The following is a 15,026-nucleotide window of genomic DNA, read 5'->3' on the forward strand; positions in this document are numbered from 1 at the left end:
CGTCATCCCATGCTACCTCGACACCCCTGCCACAGCCAGGGTCCCGTCCCATCTGCCGCGGATGGACAATGAAATACCGACGTCTTCCCACTTCCCACATCACCGACGTCAACCGGCTTCACACCGCCGCGATCCTCATCTCCGTCGCCCGCCACGGCCGCCACGGCGCGCGCAACTACTTATGCCCACGCGCAAGATCCGACCTTCACAATGGCGGCGCACCAGCACACCGCATCTGCCCCCGCATCCCCCGCACCCTCAAACTCAACCCATCAAACCCCCACAACCTTCGGCGATGAGACGATCGACGCATTCGAGATGGACGCCGACGACGGCTACGCCTCCGCGTCGCCGGCGCCGTCCCTCCACGCCGGGACGATGTCGCTTTCGCCGTCCGTTCGCGACTACGCCTTTGAGAATAACCGGCGCTACCACCGATACCGCGAGGGGCGGTACCATTTTCCGAATGACGATAGTGAGCAGCAGAGGGAGTTTATGAAGCATCTGGTGATGGTGCACATGATGAGCGGCAAGTTGCATGAGGCGCCTGTGAGGAATCCGCAGAAGGTGTTGGATGTTGGGACTGGGACGGGGGTATGGGCTATTGATGGTGCGTTGGTGTTGTTTCCCTTGCGTTCGGCATGGAGTGAAGACCTGAACCAGAGAGTGAGCTGACGGTGGATAGTGGGCGATGAGTACCCCGAAGCAGCAGTCACGGGCATCGATCTATCACCAATATGGCCAGATTGGGTCCCCCCGAATGTCAAGTTCGTAGTTGACGACGCCGAGGCAGAGTGGTTCCACGAGCCCGACTCATTTGACTTCATCCGGCTGGGAAACATGGCGCCTTCAATACAAGAATGGCCGAAACTTCTGGAGTCAGCGTACAAGTAACCGTCTCCCACGTCTCACTCATCACACGCGGGTTCGTCAGCTGACGCACGCTCTAGAACGCTCAAACCAGGAGGCTGGATCGAGCTACAGGAAATGCGCTGGGTCTACGGCTGCGACGACGGGACTATGCCGGACGACTTTGCGCCCATGAAGATGGTGGACCTCATCAGCCAGGGTCTGGCGCGGTTCGGGGTCGACATGCACGCTGCGGAACGCAACCCGGCGCGTCTTGCGGCTGCGGGGTTCACTAACATCAGACACCAAATGCGTAAGGTGCCTGTGGGCGGGTGGACGAGGAGCAAGTCTCTGAGAACGGTGGGGTTGTATAATCTGAGCGTCATTTACGACGGACTACATGCTGTGACTATTGGGCCCCTGACGAGGGGGTTAGGGTGGACGGCGGATGAGGTTGAGAAGTTACTGGGGAGGGTGAGGACGGAATTGGTCGATCCGGGGGTTCATTCGTATGTGTATTTTCATGCGCTTACTGGTCAAAAACCATTATCATGACGAGTTGCTGTGTGAGTGTGACTGTTGTTGGGATAGCATGCGGGCTTATTTCGAATTTTTCAAACCATCAAGCAAAGATTACGGAGTGTGGTAGATACTACAAGTTGAAGGTATGGTAGGCTCAAATTCCGCATCTTCATAATTCGAAAGTTCAAACGAGATGAACAAAGAGCCCGGATTGATTTCTTTACCTCCCAGGTAACTACATAACAGGCCCCCCATCTTCCCGTGCCGGAGCGCCTCCTTTTCCCATTTGCTCTCTGTCATTGCTGCTGTTGTAGTGGTTGTTATCATTGCTATTCTCGTCGTTGTCGTCGTCGTCGTTCCGCATCGTCGTCCTCTGTTATCCTCTTCGTCGTCTATTGTCGTTCCAGTCCCTGTCGAAACAACAGACGATAGGCGAACAATAAGAAGAATGAGGGAATGATGCGACACGCGATAATGATTAATGCTTGGCTTCTGAGCCAGTCGCTTTGTTTCTCAGTAAGTTCATAACGGTCTGCTAAACCTTTGTGGCGCACAGCATGGGGCATTTTCCAACCTGGTTGGATCCAACGTGACTTTCGTAACCCAGTTTGCACTTGCCTAGCAGACATAGTGAAGGCCTTGCCCATCTTCCCATGCCTCTGCCTAAAAGATCCGACTTCAATCTTAGGAGCTGGTGCAATGCTTCTAAGGCGCCATTCTCAACCCCCGAACACTAGTTCAAATGTTTAGGCGGAAGGGAGTCTCCACTAGACGTTAACAAGCCACCCCACACAAGACGTTCTCGACGCAGGAACTCCGCAATTCTCATGACCTATCCCTACGAATGTCACAGAGTCTGAGAGTCCATAATGACGCAAGTTTTACACGGCCAGATGGAATTGGCAAGAAGTCCATGCCATCCGTACCTGTCGTTAAGGATGCGGCTGCCCCAAAACGTGCAAATTTGCCAAATACAGCAAAACTCTATTGGTTTTGGTGAAGGCACCTGTATAAAAAGCGGCTTCATATGACGCATAGCCCCACAGACTCTCATTGCACCTAGGATGGGCTTCGAAAGTAATCTATGAGCTTGGTTCAGAGTAGGGGCTCGAGGGATACCTGTAAGTTCGGGCCATAAATTTGCCTACACCAGACGCATTTGAACGTTTCAACCTACATTCTTTTGTGAACACTTCTCCTGCGGCATATTTCTTTAAGATTTATTCTCTTCTTGTCGAGAATTCTGCAATGATCCTCTTCCATCAAAAGATACGGGCCCATCCATGGCAGGCTTCAAGGCCTCCGCCAGTTCCTGTGGCGCGAACAAGAGATGTCTCGGAAAAGACGTGCATACAGATTCCGGAAGGCTTCTTTCGAACGACAAAATCTTCAATTCACATGCAGGTGAAATTTTTGAGACCCTTCCTTCGACTCGGCTACAAGCTTCGGCCAAAGTCAGGCAACGCGCCAAGAATTGTCAACGGCTATTTGCTTTCTGGATTCGCCATTATCGAAGTTATTCCAACCGAAATCATTTCAATAATATCGAGTTTTCTAGCCCTTGAAGAAAGCGTAGCACTCGCTTTAGCGAGCAAAATGATGCTCTCAAAGGTCGGCTATCCAAGCTTCGTCGAGTTGAACCGCTGCGCTGTATCGAGGTTCAAGTTACTTCTTCAACTAGAGAAGGAGATTTACGACATGAAGGAGATCCTATGCAGCAGATGCCAGGTATTCCACCCGCCAATATCTTCAACCCTAAGAAAAGGGAATGGTAGCAACCGACCATGCGCAAAGCGATCGCCAAGCCAACGAGACAGGATTGCATCGTCTCCATACTTGCCGACCAAGCTACATTTCAATATGGTCAAAGCTGTTATGAGATCGTATAGGTACGGTCTAAACCTGTATGACCCAAGAGTGCTAGCATCAAACAGTCTCTGGATTGATGAAACGACAAATGCGAAAGTTCGGTATACGGCAACTTCCGTTATAGCTGATAATCAGCTTTTACTCCGGACGGTGATGACGTTGTTGTCATCTCCAATCAGAGGACAGGCTAGGAGTGCAGCCCCAAATCTTTTGAAACTGATCGAGAAAAGGCAGAGGCTGTGTAATGTATGTCCACACATCAAGTGGTCTCGAGTATACCCAAACATCTTCCAAGATAGGCCGCCCAGGCCACACCGTCTCGAAGATGAATATCCAGATGTATGGAGCTCGAAAACCAAGCCATTTCCAAACCGTGGGTTTTTTTATACCTGCAAGTATTGCTCGACACTCTTTCATTTCAGCTACAGAAACCTAGCAATCAGTGGTGCCCGCGTTGTATCACTCGTGTCCTACAAGTTCCTTGGGAAAGGGGAGGACCTGAACGACCGCGTGTGGATGCGTCACACCCAGGAAGCAACTGAAGAGGCTAAGAAAACGATGAGAATCTCTATTTGGCGGCTATATCCGGTAGATGCTTGGCATCGAGAAAAAGTAAAGTTGCCGGAATATGGCGGAAGAGGTTATGCTCTGGACCCATTTTGTTTCGAAGGTTTAGATACTGTTGCTTCTTAATCAGAACAGTCAATAGAGCTTTCCTCAATCCTACAACTTAGTAGCTTTCAGGTGGTTAGTTCCATGATGTCTACCGAAAAACATGAGTAGCTAAGTACCACTCAACGACTGCCTACTGTTCTTGTGTATTCTCATCGAACAAGATCAAACGCTAAATTCTGAGTAACGGCCCTATCTTGCAATTTTGCATTCAATTGACGATCGACTTTATGACCCCGTCCGAAACAAGTGTCATGAACGATGTTGTCCTTATGCAAGGGAAGATTAGAGCTCCCCGTAAACAATTCTAGGAGGGGAGCAGTAGCTGAAGATATGTATGGTGCCATGTCGGGGGCCTAATATCTGATTATCTGCATCAGAGAGATGGCCGATGGTCGATAGGCGAATCCCGGATAAGGAGACTCTGGGGTAAAGGACAAACCTCCAACTACACACATGTCATGACATCTCATTTAATATTTGAAATTCATTACTGAGGTTGAGCAGACTCTCGTGGCTCGGGGCTAAAGAAAATGGTGCAGCATATCGCAAGTCAGAATCGCAACGACAGTTGTAAAATAGAAACCACCAAACTGTCAAGATCTTGGATGTAAGAGAAAATACAGGGGTAGCAATAGGACTAGATCAACGAGGTGTTCTTTTGTCAATCTATCAGAAATTTTCACAAGATTAACCAGATTCCCATGTCAAGTTCAAACAGTACGTCTATGGCATTCCACCGGCAAAGCTTCGACCCGGCGGCTTCTCTCTCGCCGCTTAATCAGCAACTAGGAGGGCAGATGAAGCATTCAAAAGGTTTCACGTATGCACAAGTCCACGAAACGAGTCACGGCAGAGCATGACTAATGAGACCCCTATTTTGCGACGTGCTGGACCACATCGCATGCGCCTGGTACGAGGCAAGTCATACATGCCAGGATGGGGATCGCCGGCTGAGCTTTGGGCCATTTCTTTCAAAAGTACACGAGTTTTGCGCCTTGGCTTGGTAGGAATGACTAGACGAAGGTCAGATGAGATCGTCTTGCACGGAATTCGGGCGCCTGAGACAGAACTAGCCCATAATTCGCCTTCTCAAAGACTATCATGATGATGGGGAAGCGCTGCGTGACGCCTGAGCCTTTCGTAAGGAAACGTTCAAAGCACTCGAAGAAGGCAGCGCTGGGCCAGCTTCTCATATCTGCCGATGATGCTTTTGTAGCGAAGAACACATGCCTCAGATTCAGATTCAAAGTCTCACCATAGATCGGCAGTCGATCCGACCGGTGGGATAATCACTGAGAAGGACTTTTGGCACAAGACAAACCTCAACTACGCAGATGTCATTACCAGAAGGACGGGTCGTTCTAGATAAACTCTCTACAGGATACTGGGTCTTACCTGAAATGAGTTGCCAAGAGCTAAGAACGAATCTACTATAACTGGGAGTTGCCGTTGGCTTCTTGCGTTTTGCCGAATCTTGCCTCAGGGAATGACCGAAAATATTTCCGTAGATATCCCAGTTCCCCCGCCAAGCCTCGGTCTCGCGACCTCGCATTAGCCCCTTTCTATCAATGACTAAATTTGCCTTGATACGGCAAGTTTGTCATAGCTTCCAAAGTCTAAGTCTACTCTCTCTGATGGAACATTCTTCGAATTGTTCTAGAAAAATTCCAAGACAACGGTGGTGCCATTGGTTCGGCACATGGCAAAGTAGCTTTTCACCACGAGGACTGCAAACGGCAGTTCCATCCCGATTTGAAGCTTCTACAGTGGGAATATTTTGGTAACCGGTGAATCAGATTTCACCCTTGGTCTGCCCGGGCTGAATCAAGCAACCTCAAAACTTCGGGAAACATGGCCGCGAGTACGCAATATGGGTTGCGTTGCAACCCCGCATTCAACCCCCATCGTCCGGCCGCCTCGGTTTGACTTTCCCCTCGCGACGAGTCAGAGTCGATACTTCAGACCACAAATGTACGCAGTCGGAGTCTGATCCGGCACATGCCAACTCGACCCTCTAGAACGGTCTTTGATCAGCGCAGACCACCCATCCGAAAGAGCTCCTGCAACGGAATGAGTCGCGGACAGGCCACCTAACTACCCAACTGAGATATCAGGCTCGAACGCTCTCTGGGGAAGGGCATCTTCGCAGACTAGCTCTTGGGGTCCTGACTTATGGTCAACAAAATTCGCTTATTAGACCACGCCAAAGTAATCTTCCATCTGCGCCTGAAACCCATGGTTGCGGTGCTTATTGCCAGTCTCAAAACCCATCATTGCCATGACAATAGCCGATCTCCATCATCCCTTGTCATTTCTACAGATCCTGTCTTTCCCACGCGGAGCCCTCCAAGCGAAGTGCCTTGCCACGATCCGGGCGTCGCCCCCGCTCAGAAAGCTTGTCCCGAAGACGGCCGAATCCCCCGTGATTAGCGTTTTAAGTTGTCTTTAAGGTTTATTATTGCTAGCTGAACTCTTAATGGCTGGTCGCTCATATCTCCCAGAGCAAGGTCCAGCTAGGGCCTTCCTCCAGCTCGTTCCAGGTTGTCTAAATAAATGCGACGCCCACACCTTCACACTGCTGTCAACACATTATCTACAATCCGACTCCGACCGCGAAGCTCGATTTCTCGACCGAACCTGGTGGCTCGACAGCAAAATCCCAACTAACTCACATTCGCTTTTGCTAGCATGCCTTGCTCCGTCATACCTCCTCGACCCCTACGAGTTCCAGTCACGCCCATACCCGATGCGCAATGTCTAGCCAAGTGGGGGCGGCCCCCCCGCCGGAAGGCGTAGTGCCCAATTTCGAAAACCCAACGGATGTCTTGCACACCATCAATCTCGTGTCACAGATACTGTCTATCATATCTGTCAGCCTTTTTATGATGATTCGCTGCTATGTGAAATGGGCCTTGACACCGCCATTTCAGATTGATGACTGCAAGTAGACCCTCGCCCTTCTTGAGTATTGGCCGGAGCTGACACGTTCCAGGGATGGCCCTCGTGGCGTGGGTATGAAGCTCCCTATCACACATGTCTGAAGACACATCACCTGATTTTGAACAGGTTCTATCCATCGCCTACAGTGCCACAGCACTCGTGAGTGAGTATTGCCAGATGGGCAACACCAAGTATCTCACTGACAAGACAACAGTGCAACACTTTGGTGGAGGATATCACGTTTACGAAATCTCAAAGGAGAGCCTCGTCGGATTCAAGAAGGTAATTGCGAACCGATCCCACTCAGGTCTGGTCGTAGTAGCTGAACTCCTCTCTGGGGCTTTACGCCGACACCCTCGTATACGGCCCAAACTCCTTCTTCACCAAGCTTACCCTACTTCTCATCGTCACGAGGGTTTTCAGAACCTATAAGAAGACAGTGATAGCTACCTACGCCGTCATCGTCTTCATGGTTGGATACTACGCGCCTGTCCTTGTAATAAAGACACTCATCTGCCGTCCCATCGCCGGCTTCTGGGATCCGGACCTACCGGCGGACTGCTTCAATCAGCGTGCCGTATTCGTCGCGGACACTGCCGTCAGCGCCGTGACCGACCTCGCAGTCTTGACCATCCCGATACCCGTAGCCGTAACGCTCAGAATGTCCTGGTCGAAGAGACTGAAGGTACTCGCCATGCTTAGTGCGGGAGGGTTAGCCACGGCGGCGAGCATTGTCCGCATGATTCTTGTGGTACAGCTGCAGAAGTCGAACGATGAGCCGGTGGATTTCATCCGTTTCAATCTTCTCGGGTTGGTCACCCTCAACCCTAGCTCGGATTACTATGGAGATCCAGCTAACCGTAACATCAGAACAGCCGAAGTAAGCATCGGCATGATCTGCGCGTGCCTTCCAGCTGTCAACATTCTGGTAATGCGCAGGTGCGACTTCACACCGAACTCAAGCCGGGCTACGAGAAACTTCTTTGCGCCCATTGAGTTGAAGTTTTTGAAGGGAAGCAAGCTTCAAACGCAGCACCTGACAGGCGTCTTGAGGACGAGTGAGCTGGGCATGGAGTCTTCGTCGGTCAACCCCTCCGAGCAGGTTTCACAGGGAACACAGGTAATGCATGAGCCGAGAGACTTTATCTTTCCGTTTGAGAGGCTGAGCCGGATTGGATCGGTACCACTGCGAAACCCAGAGTCGGGGAGACCAGATAGTTGGTATACAAAGGTTACTTCGCCGACATTTTCGGGTCCTTCATCACCAGAATGGGCTCGGAAAGGTGCTGATGAGGGGATACGGCACTTAGAATCGGGTGATAGACGGGATACTTAGCATAGCATCATGATACCGGACGACGAGCTTAATGAAATACCCTACTTGATTGCAGCATAGTTTTCGGTCAAGTCGATGCAGGAATCGATTGATGATCTCTTATACAAAATGCTAACGTCGCCAACTCAACTCCAAGCTAAGCCGTCACAAGCAAATCACTGTAGACTGCTCGTTCCAGCTCGTCGAACAACTTGACGAAGATTGGATCACCAAACGGCATGAGCTGTACGACCAGTACCGCTGCGATACCCGACTCCCTGTCCATCCACCAATGGCTATTGCACATGCCGCTCCACGCCATGCTGCCTTTCTTGCGCTTCCCTTCAGCATCTTCCATGTTGATGAATCCACTGAGGCCGTAGTTGAGCTTGAGTTCCGGGTCGAATTCAACCGCGGTCAACGACTTATTCGCAAATTCCCGTGAATCTTGCGCAATTTTCTCGTTTAGCTGCGGACGGAACATCTCATCCACTGTCTCCTTCTTCACAATCTGGTTCGTCAACAGCGCGTGGAGGAACTTGCTGTAGTCCTGCGCAGTGGTCAGGAGACCCGCGCCGCCGCTCTCAACCGGGTGTTCCTTGGCAAACATCTGCGGACCGGGGGCGATACTGGATCCATCCTCGCCTCGGTAAGACCATGTGGCGGTCCGGTCGGCGGTGTGGGGCAACTTCTCCGGCCAGAAGCCCGTGTCTTTCATGCCGAGCGGGGCGAATATGTTCTCCGACATGTACTCGCCGAGCGTTTTGCCGGTAATTTTCTCCAACGCTTGACCAGCCCAGTCAATCGCTGTTCCGTAGTAAAAGCTTTCGCCAGGCTTGAAGAGTAGAGGCGTATGGAAGCCATCCAAGCTCCAGTCCAGATTTGTCGCCTTGCGGCCCACAGCATTGTGCCATCTCATCAGGTCTGGCTCGATAACGTCGTAGCTCAACCCAACGGTGTGAGTGAGGAGCATTCTGTCACCTGTGTTAGTTCATCCTGCAAGATGTAGCAAGAGATGCTGCTGAGTACCTCAGAGTGATCGGTACGTCGTGATCTTCGAGAATAGGCTTCTCGTCTTCGGTGAAGCCTCTCAAGACGGGCATTTGCCCCAATCGCGGAACGAGTTCCCTCATATCGGCGTCGAGATCCACTAAGCCGCGTTCCACCAGCTGCATAATGCTAGTAGCGGTGATGATCTTCGTCAAAGACGCAACATGGGTAAATGTGTCGACACTCCACGCGCGAGACCCTGGGGCAGGGTCGATGCGACCCGCTGAACCATTGTAGAGAACGCCTGTATTCTGGGTCAGGAACGACATTTGAATTAAAAGCGGGTGGAAGGAATACCATCTTTGTTGACGACGATAAATGCAGCGCCAGGAACCTTTTCAGCGGCATCTTGATCGGGAGCGGGCGTGTTCCTCGCAAGGATTGCATCGAGAGAAGCGGCCATAATGAGTAGGCTGTAGAAGTCTGTATCGAGGAAGGAAGGGATGATGGTGTATTGATCACTATGCGACGGCACAATCTTATAAGTTTCTGATGGATATCGTAGAATTCGGGCGCGGAGGACACGGTGGCGGACACGGTGACAGGCCACGTTGCTCCGGGAGGTTGGTGAACGGGATGAAGTTGATTGACGGTCCGGGTGGAGAATGACGATTATGCCTGCCCGATTCAACTCCGGCGGCTGCCTGAAGATGCGGCACTTCGCTTATGCCAAGTGAGAAGAGAACCCCGCACCTGCTGTGAATTGTGTGATGTTCTATGTCTAGACGATTAGCAAGACAGAAGGGGCGCCCGCTAATTAGCTACTATTAGGTATCAATGTCAGCATCGGAATTGGCCCAATTGAACGCCACAGCAGTCCGAGAGGTGCACCTATTCAGGCAAGTTTACTCGTCGCGTCAGCGCAGTCCGAACACGCCAGTGTCTGTCCCAGAATTATTCACATGAACGTAGTGAGCAACCCTTGATCACCCAACTATTGCGTCCAGGTTGGTGTTTCTTAGTTGAATCATCACCGTGTGACAACCTTGGGATGACTAGAAAGAGGATGACTAGAAAGAGCACTTAAATTCTGTCGTCCTCGTCGTCCTCGTCGTCCTCGTCGTCCTCGTCGTCCTCGTCGTCCTTGTTATCCTTTCTATCCTCATCGTTATCATGGTCCTTACTGCTTTTGTCGCACTTCTTCTTCGGCCATTCGCATGGTTCTGTTATTTTGAATGTTGTTATCATCTTGGAAGTGGCTTTAGCATTGGTGTTCATTTGGAAATACTTGAAGCCCATCGTGAGAAGCATTTGCTTGAGTGGTTGTATTATTCATCGCATCATATCTACTTATTCATGTGAATTAGTCCACCCTAGTATACCTGCTATGAAAATGATCAAAGCTGCATCATCGCTCTTTTTATGTGTGGCCATCTTGTCACGATCATGCTCTGTTGCATGGAGCCGATAATCTTGCTAATTAACTAGACCTTCTTTTCCCTTCTCCGATATTCTATTCAGAATCATCAATACCAGTAACTTCGGGCAGAGCATGGCTCATGAGAAGTTGCAAATAAGCTGTCATTGAACCCCCGGGAATATCTCCGCTGAGCGGTGCGACGTATTAACCGCCACGAAGATGTCACTGACTGTGGAATGACGCTGTCAACCTGTCCAGCCCATCAAGGATGCCCCTTCAGACCATTTGTATAAGACCCACATGATAATGTCGACGACGGGCTGGGATCGGTCATCCAATCCTTCTGGTCGTCACTAGAGTAAGAGTTGGCACTTCAATTACGCGTTTTCCGGGGATTGTGCCCCTCCTCTCCCGCATGCTAATAAAACCAGTGACAGGGTTTATTTGGCAAGAAACATTTAACAACGAAGGAGGGTCGTTCGTATTTCTTTCCTGCAACTTGTAACGGCAGCGCTAGCGATTTTGAGGTCCCTTCTTGGTGCACTTTTGCCATTATCTGGCTTGGAAAGGTATGCGGTGTTGGGTCTGGGCTGGGGAAACAGCTTGTTGATATTCATAGCACTGAATCTAGTTCCGATTTTGGTTGCCTTCTACGCCTTTGGGGGGCGGGTTCGCGGCAGATTCAACAGCGGCAGATTTAACACCAAACTGTCACTTACCTTACTTCCTGTCGCTTTAGGCAACCCGGAGCTTTTAGTACTGGGAGTTCATTATGCGCAGAGTCACATGCTGTCATTGCTTTGTAATTTATGCCCGATGTCCAAAGCACATGGGTCAGCTCAATTGTCAAGCTCGTGTTCGCGTGTGAAGTCTACCTCATCTACATAATAAATGCATCGTTGGCGTATACCATTTTCTTAATTAAAAGCTTTTCTCTGTCTAGAATCATCTCCAAAGGTCTAAGTCTTCCGGCCACGAGAGCCACGGTTGCCATGCTTGTCCTAAATAGCTACTAATTGAACGAAGGAGGTACGGTCCAGCGTTCCCGATCTGCCAAAAGTTCCGCCCGAAATGCAGAAAGATGGCATAACGAGCCAACACAACCAAAGCCTCTGGAGTCTGTCGTTCCAGCAAACGAACCCAACGATCTGGGAGCATAATTGACCAAGTTAACATCATCCGCCGACCATAATCAACCCTAAGTGGATTTTTCAGATCATCAATACCAGTATCCACAAGGCGAAGCGCCATCTCGCACGCAGACTTGTCCTCTTCTTCCAAGTTAGGCGAGTGTGCTACGAGAGATTGCAGCGCCTGGTCTGGCTGTATGGTCTTGTCGTACATATCTGCAGCGAGCCCCCTGGTCATCAATGGCCCAAGTTCAGTATCCAAAAGAGAGACGGAATCTTTCAACGGCGCATTTCTCAAGAGTCTAGAATTCGAGGGCAACTTCTGAGACACGCCGTCTCTTGGGACAACTTTCTTTGGATCTTGTACGGCGTCAGCGTACTCGTCCTTGTCCGTTCGCTATTTCGTGTCATTGAGTATATCCAAGTTTATGATGGATAGTGAGTTTCTTTTAGCTCGAACTTGTAATCGTCGATTACTGACCATGTCCTAGTTTGCAAACAACCGAGGTGTTTCTCTACATCTTTGATGCTACTCTCATCTTCCTGGTCACATTCATCCTAGCCGCGTTTCACCCTAGCATGGTCATGACCGTGGACGACGACGGCAACATTGTCTCCCCAAACGGGACACATGAACTGAGAAGCTTTGTGTCGTTGGGAACTTACAGCGCCCACGACCTGAGCGTCAGCCTGGCCCCGAAGGACAATACCACAGGAGGATATGAGCACTGACTTGCGACATGATTCTGCTGTTCTTGAGGATAAGGCCTCACGGGTTTCAACAGCCGGGAGGTGGTCTTGCCTTTTCTGAACCCTAATGACTGTGGCTATCCGCCCATAAAACGGGGACGGAGAGAAGAACGGTGACGGACAAGGACGAACGGGGACGACAACAAGGACGGCAAAAGAGGCAACGGCAAGGATAAAAATAACTAAACTAGTGGGGAGTAATAATTTAATTACGTACACGACCCGGATAGCGAAGCTCATGTACTGTTTGTTCCTACTGTACATTCATAATGGGGTTCACATACACTGAGCCCAAAGTCTCAAGTCTCATTACAATTCGTAGATTCGCTCACTTCATAATCTCTGCTATGCGAGCTAGCACTTCTACCGTGGTTGAAGACAAAGCATCACGTTAACCCCACCCCACTTCTCTGTGATCTCTATCGGATTTGTCGTCGCTATGCTTGCTCAAGGGATGGGAATGAAGCCCATGTCCGTCCACGAACTACCATCAAAGTGGACATGTTTCAACTTGCGTCCGGATTGAAAGAAGCAATGGCTCATATCGTGGGCCGCCTCCAACGGGACCTCGGGAATTGTGGATGATGCAGCCGTGACGCATGCGAGGTGGGTTGGGCTATCAGCTCCTTCAAATACCGGATCCGTCTCTGGGCCTTTCCACCCCTCAGAGTCGTTCTCATATACGTATGAGATCTTTCCAGTCTTGGAGTCCTGATATAAGATCCACGTGTTGACGGCCGTTGACTTCTGCCCCCCTACGTCACCCCTCGCGACTGCGAAGGCAGCCATTGTAAAGTTTGAGTCGACTGTCACGGGAATCTCGCCCGAAGAGGTGAGAGACTGACCGCCTGAGGATCGGTCAAAGTTCTTGAGGCGTCCGGTAGTATCGCGGTAGATGATACGCGCACTAGACGCTGCGGTCTGATCGCCAGCGGAGTGGGTAGTTTCTCGGGGCAAAATGGCCAGCGCTGAGCCGGGGGAAGCCGTGATACCGACTCTCTTGGGCTCTTGAAACCCCGGCGACTTATAGTTGAAAAAGACTTCCATAACATCCCCATTGGAAGCCTGAAGAATGGTTGAGGGCCAGTAAGCAGCCATCTGGGTGCCAGTGTTGCCAACTGTCCACCCTCCCTGGTTAACGCTGTCGCTCAGGCCTCCACGTGTGAACCCTTCTCGCCAGTTCACGCCCAATATCTTTTCCCCTGATCCAATGTAAAACAGCTCGGCTTGGGGGATGACCGGAAGTGGCTTCGGTAGTTAGCGCCTATAACTTGGGGTGACGTGAGGAGGCACATACTTCATCTGGCTTCGTCCAGAACTGACTAGCCCCAAAGGGCGAGCCCACCTTGGGAGCTGCGTCGACCTCCAATGGTGCAGTCCAGTTTTGGTAGATGCTCATGTACTGCAACCGTCTCAACAAAGAGTCCGGTCCCTGAAACCAGACTTGCAGGGTTATGTCAGTCCCATAACGATAACCAACAGCTGCGAGCCCTGAATTCGGTACTATCTTGGTTGCGCTCGTCGATGGCGTGCTGCCGTCAGAGCCCGGGACAGTTGGCGCTGGCTCTTGGTTCTGGTTGGATGTGATCTTCCAGCCTGCTATACCGCCTACAACACCTGCAAGAACGAACGTCAACACTCCGCCGAGTACGATGAGCAGCCAAGGCCTTCTGCGCTTTGCCTTGTCTTGAGGTGTGTTTCCTGCTTCGTTCTGGTAGTATGCGCCCGTATGTCCGTTGTTGTGTCCCGTTGATTCGTACCCATGACCCGCTAGTATCTTCTGCTCGTGAGATGTGTCGTTACTTGGAGCCGAACCGTTCTGTGATGGTGATGTCCAGTGATGGGCCTCGAGAGTTACTGGAGTGGTGTCGTAGTGTGACGTGACCTCGAGTCCAGGTTGGGCAGACCGTCGTGGTTGATCCATGGCAAACCCTGCTAACTATGTGACGGGTGGGAATGGGCAAGAAACCAGAGTCCGAAAGACCGTAAGTGACATCGACAAACTTGAAGTCAGAAATTTACCTTTCGATCCCCCGGGGGGAAGAGACGAAGAGGTCTCCATAAGTATCGGCTAGATCTCTCCGGCTCCCACTCGCTAGGTTGACTATGAAGCACCACATCGTCTGGCTTAATTGATGCATGGTCGGGCAAGGAGACATCGCATGTCTTGGCAATCCAGCATGAAGATCCTTTTTACTCTTGCAAAACGATCAAATCCCTACAAATCCCGCCGAGACGGCAACGGCGACAGGGGGTAAACAACCCTTCTCGTTGCTTAAGACCAAGGAAATTGGTAACTGTGCCGCAGGAACACGGTATTTAAGAACGTGGGGTCCATAAAGCCCTTGCAACGGGCGCTAGATCAGGCTAGGTGTATCCATAGTTTAATTAAAGCTTGTTTGCGCCCACCAGTCGTGAGTCTCGGCGCTAATGATGTCGACTCCAGTGTATTGGTAAGACGTGAGGTTATGGCAAGGCTCCCGGGGTATGAGACAAGACACGTTACTTGGTACATGACTACTCAGGGGGCGACAGTGGTACTTGGCCTTCGAGAATGTACTGCGTA

General features: G+C 50.8%; 5 protein-coding genes and 1 pseudogene across 6 annotated transcripts; 4 read left to right on the forward strand and 2 right to left on the reverse strand.

Annotated features, from left to right (window-relative positions):
- Positions 1-210: 210 nt before the first annotated feature.
- Positions 211-894, forward strand: GCG54_00014553 (Secondary metabolism regulator LAE1; the record flags this gene model as incomplete). The annotated part of the gene is made up of 2 exons (XM_045414381.1): positions 211-610; positions 686-894. The coding sequence occupies 2 exons, from the start codon at positions 211-213 to the stop codon at positions 892-894; spliced, it is 609 nt and encodes a 202-aa protein (XP_045270959.1).
- A 93-nt stretch (positions 895-987) lies between these two features.
- Positions 988-1,223, forward strand: GCG54_00014554 (annotated as a pseudogene). Its single transcript has one exon. A coding segment is annotated over exon 1 (236 nt).
- Positions 1,224-6,668: 5,445 nt separating this feature from the next.
- Positions 6,669-8,191, forward strand: GCG54_00014555 (uncharacterized protein; the record flags this gene model as incomplete). Its single annotated transcript, XM_045414382.1, has 4 exons — positions 6,669-6,859; positions 6,908-6,927; positions 7,070-7,137; positions 7,244-8,191. The coding sequence occupies 4 exons, from the start codon at positions 6,669-6,671 to the stop codon at positions 8,189-8,191; spliced, it is 1,227 nt and encodes a 408-aa protein (XP_045270960.1).
- Positions 8,192-8,327: 136 nt separating this feature from the next.
- On the reverse strand, positions 8,328-9,623 carry GCG54_00014556 (uncharacterized protein; the record flags this gene model as incomplete). Its single annotated transcript, XM_045414383.1, has 3 exons — positions 8,328-9,144; positions 9,200-9,464; positions 9,518-9,623. 3 exons carry the CDS (start codon positions 9,621-9,623, stop codon positions 8,328-8,330), a joined length of 1,188 nt encoding a protein of 395 aa, XP_045270961.1.
- A 2,310-nt stretch (positions 9,624-11,933) lies between these two features.
- GCG54_00014558 (uncharacterized protein) lies at positions 11,934-12,442 on the forward strand (the record flags this gene model as incomplete). Its single annotated transcript, XM_045414384.1, has 2 exons — positions 11,934-12,148; positions 12,202-12,442. Coding segments are annotated over 2 exons (456 nt in total), but the record flags the coding sequence as incomplete, so codon positions are not given.
- A 465-nt stretch (positions 12,443-12,907) lies between these two features.
- On the reverse strand, positions 12,908-14,384 carry GCG54_00014559 (uncharacterized protein; the record flags this gene model as incomplete). Its single annotated transcript, XM_045414385.1, has 2 exons — positions 12,908-13,708; positions 13,758-14,384. The coding sequence occupies 2 exons, from the start codon at positions 14,382-14,384 to the stop codon at positions 12,908-12,910; spliced, it is 1,428 nt and encodes a 475-aa protein (XP_045270963.1).
- Between the last annotated feature and the right edge of the window lie 642 nt (positions 14,385-15,026).

This window comes from Colletotrichum gloeosporioides (assembly GCF_011800055.1).
Source record: "Colletotrichum gloeosporioides strain Lc1 chromosome Unknown consensus_6, whole genome shotgun sequence".
Classification (NCBI taxonomy): Eukaryota; Fungi; Ascomycota; class Sordariomycetes; order Glomerellales; family Glomerellaceae; genus Colletotrichum; species Colletotrichum gloeosporioides.